Raw genomic sequence first — 3,104 nt, forward strand, 5'->3', positions numbered from 1 at the left:
AGATACAAACAACAGGGAATATAACAAACACAAACAAACGCGACACTTAACTTCTGTAGAGACGGACGAGCAGGAACACCAGAGATAAACTCACACCAGCTCAGCCAAACCCAAATGACGCTATCTACCGCATAGTCAGAAGGGTGGGGTCAGACTATAAAGGGTAGAAGTGATGACCATGCGGATGCAATGCGTTTTTCACTGATGGTTGCTAAGTGATGTTGTTTGTAAACCTTCAGTTTTTTTATCACGCACATGAAAAATGCATCAAAACTGAACAACTGAACGGAATCGCAGACAAAACTGACTGAACTTGCTTGCAAAATGGTGCGAGTTTCGCTGAACGCAACCTGAATGCATCCGGACCTAATCTGTCACGCTCGTGTGAAAGAGTCCTAAGGGGCTGATAATCTGTGTGTGTCGGGGGAGCGGGGAGTGTACAGTAGGAGCACAGCCTGTACATCAGCTGCTAACAGACAGAAGGAGTAGCTGCTGTCCGGCTAGTGCAGACTGATTCCGGGTCACCTCTGCGCCCGACTCCAGAGCCTCACAGCATTGTTTTCTGTAAAGATTGGAGGAAGACCACCTGAAGGGGGCCCCTTTGGTGATGGGGGCCCAAGGCAATTGCCCAGTTTGCGCCCCCCTAACGACGGCCCTGATTCTAGGTACACAATAACGTATCTAATGAAGCACAAAAGTGAGACATTGAAACTTGTTGCTTGTCATAGCTACAAACTCTTGAAGTTTTTCTAAAGAAAACCTGGAATAATACGCACTGACAATGGAGGGGAGTATGTGAGTACAGAGATGGAATCATACCTAAAGAAACAATGTATTATACACCAAACAACTGTACCATACACTCCTGAGCAAAACAGCGTAGCAGAAAGAAAGAATCGCACTCTTGTAGAAATGACCAGATGTATGATTTCAGATGCTGCATTACCTAACAAATACTGGGGAGAAGCGATAATGACTGCAACATACCTACAAAACAGGCTCCCATCTAAAGCTATTGAAAGTACACCAACGTAGGGCACATCGGAGTGTTTGGCTGTAAAGTGAGAAACACTCCAAGTTGGAGAACAAAGCTATAGAAGGCGTTCTGGTGGGCTACAGTGAGCAGAGTAAGGGATATAGAAACCTTTGTCCAAAGAGCAACACGGTCACAGTAAGCCACAGTGTTTATTTTGATGAAAGTGAAGCACCAGATAATACAATACTTGAAAAATTTGGAGAGGATTTGTGCACTGAATCAGCAAGAAATGCTGACCCATGTGAAGCAGGACAAGAGCCAGAACAAGAAGTAGAACTTACAATCAACGAGCAAGTAGAACCCACTGAACAACAAGAAATCAGAAGATCCTCTCGGATGACAAAAGGGATTCCACCCCATAGGTTATCATACACTGCAAAAACACATCAAACACAGGAGACAATATCCTGGGAAGACAGAAACTTTGCCAAGAAGGGAAGCCGATCAGTGGAGAAAAGCAGCTGAAGAAGAAATAAAATCACTTCAAGAAAATAAAACTTGGTCACTAACGGAACTCCCTCCTGGTCGCAAAACTATCGGAAGCAAATGGACTTTTAAAGTGAAATACGATGCAGAAGGAAACATCTATAGATATAAAGCAAGATTGGAGAAGATTACGATGAGACATTTGCTCCAGTTGTGTAACATTCCACCATAAGAACACTCCTTAGCATTGCTGCCAGAAAGGGAATGCAAGTGAAGCACCTAGACCAGGTATGCTCAACCTGTGGCCCTCCAGCTGTTGGAAAACTACAACTCCCACAATGCCCTGCTGTAGGCTGATAGCTGTAGGCTGTTCGGGCATGCTGGGAGTTGTAGTTTTGCAACAGCTGAAGGGGTGCAGTCTGAGCATGCCTAACCTAGATGTCAAAATTTCTTTTCTGTATGGAGACATCAAGGAGGATCTATACATGGAACAGCCACCAGGATTTAAGAAGGAAAAGAACCTTGTATGCAAACTGCAAAAGAGCATCTATGGGCTCAAGCAAGCTGCGAGAGTGTGGAATGAAAAAGTGAATGAAATACTCACAAAAGAAGGATTCTGAAGAAGTAAAGCAGATCCATCTCTGTATTCAAAGAATCAAGAGAACAAATGGACATACATCCCAATTTACGTTGATGACATCTTGACGTGTTTTGAACAAGAAGGGGACTATGACCAAATATGCAGTTCACAAACTGAAACTAAATTTAGAAATTAAAGAGTTGGGGAACATTACTCTCTACCTAGGAATTCAAATAGAGCGGGAAGAGGATGGAAGCTATCTTAACCAAAGTCAGAAAATGACAGAAATATTAGAACGGTTTCACATGCAAGATGCAAAGGAAGCGAGAACACCAATGGAACCAGATTATCCGAAAAACAATGGAGCAAAAAACTTGTTACCTAACAATGATTATTACCGCAGGGCAATCGGAAAATTGCTATACATCGCCACTGTGACAAGACCAGACATCGCCGTAGCAGTGGGAATACTTTGCAGGAAAGTCGCAACACCGTGTCAATGCGACTGGAACGCAGTAAAGAGGGTAATGCAGTACCTAAAGGGAACAAATCGGATGAAGCTGCGACTTCCAGCATCATCAAGCCCAAAACTGATTGGATATGTGGACGCCGATTGGGCTGGAGACACCACTGACTGCAAATCTACAATCTTCCAGTATGGACAAGGAACAATAAGCTGGTCTAGTTGGAAACAAGTGACTGTTGCACTCTCTTCAACTGAAGTGGAATTCATAGCAGCTGCACCTTACACACTCTGAGAAGATTAACCCAAGAACCAAGCACATTGATGTAAAATATCATCTGCTCAGGGACATGCAAGAACAAGGAGTTATCAACATCCAGTACTGTCCATCAGAGGAGATGACTGCAGACGCACTCACCAAACCTTTGCCATGGGAACGTCATTGTTTACTACAAAAGAGACTGAATGTCGTATAATTATGCACATGCCGTTGAGAAGGGGTGTTGGGGATGCAACAGCATGTACCATATACAGTATTGTGTATTAATATCACTTGACCAGTAGATGGCACTGTATGTTAAGGTTACCAGTTGTGTATA

The 3,104-nt window shown here is 43.5% G+C and overlaps 1 protein-coding gene across 1 annotated transcript; it reads left to right on the forward strand.

Annotated features, from left to right (window-relative positions):
* Nucleotides 1-2,191: 2,191 nt before the first annotated feature.
* LOC121002503 (secreted RxLR effector protein 161-like) lies at nt 2,192-2,800 on the forward strand. Its single transcript, XM_040433954.1, has one exon. It carries the CDS (start codon nt 2,192-2,194, stop codon nt 2,798-2,800), a length of 609 nt encoding a protein of 202 aa, XP_040289888.1.
* The last annotated feature ends 304 nt before the right edge of the window (nt 2,801-3,104 follow it).

This window comes from Bufo bufo, chromosome 5 (genome assembly GCF_905171765.1).
Source record: "Bufo bufo chromosome 5, aBufBuf1.1, whole genome shotgun sequence".
In the NCBI taxonomy this organism is placed as follows: domain Eukaryota; kingdom Metazoa; phylum Chordata; class Amphibia; order Anura; family Bufonidae; genus Bufo; species Bufo bufo.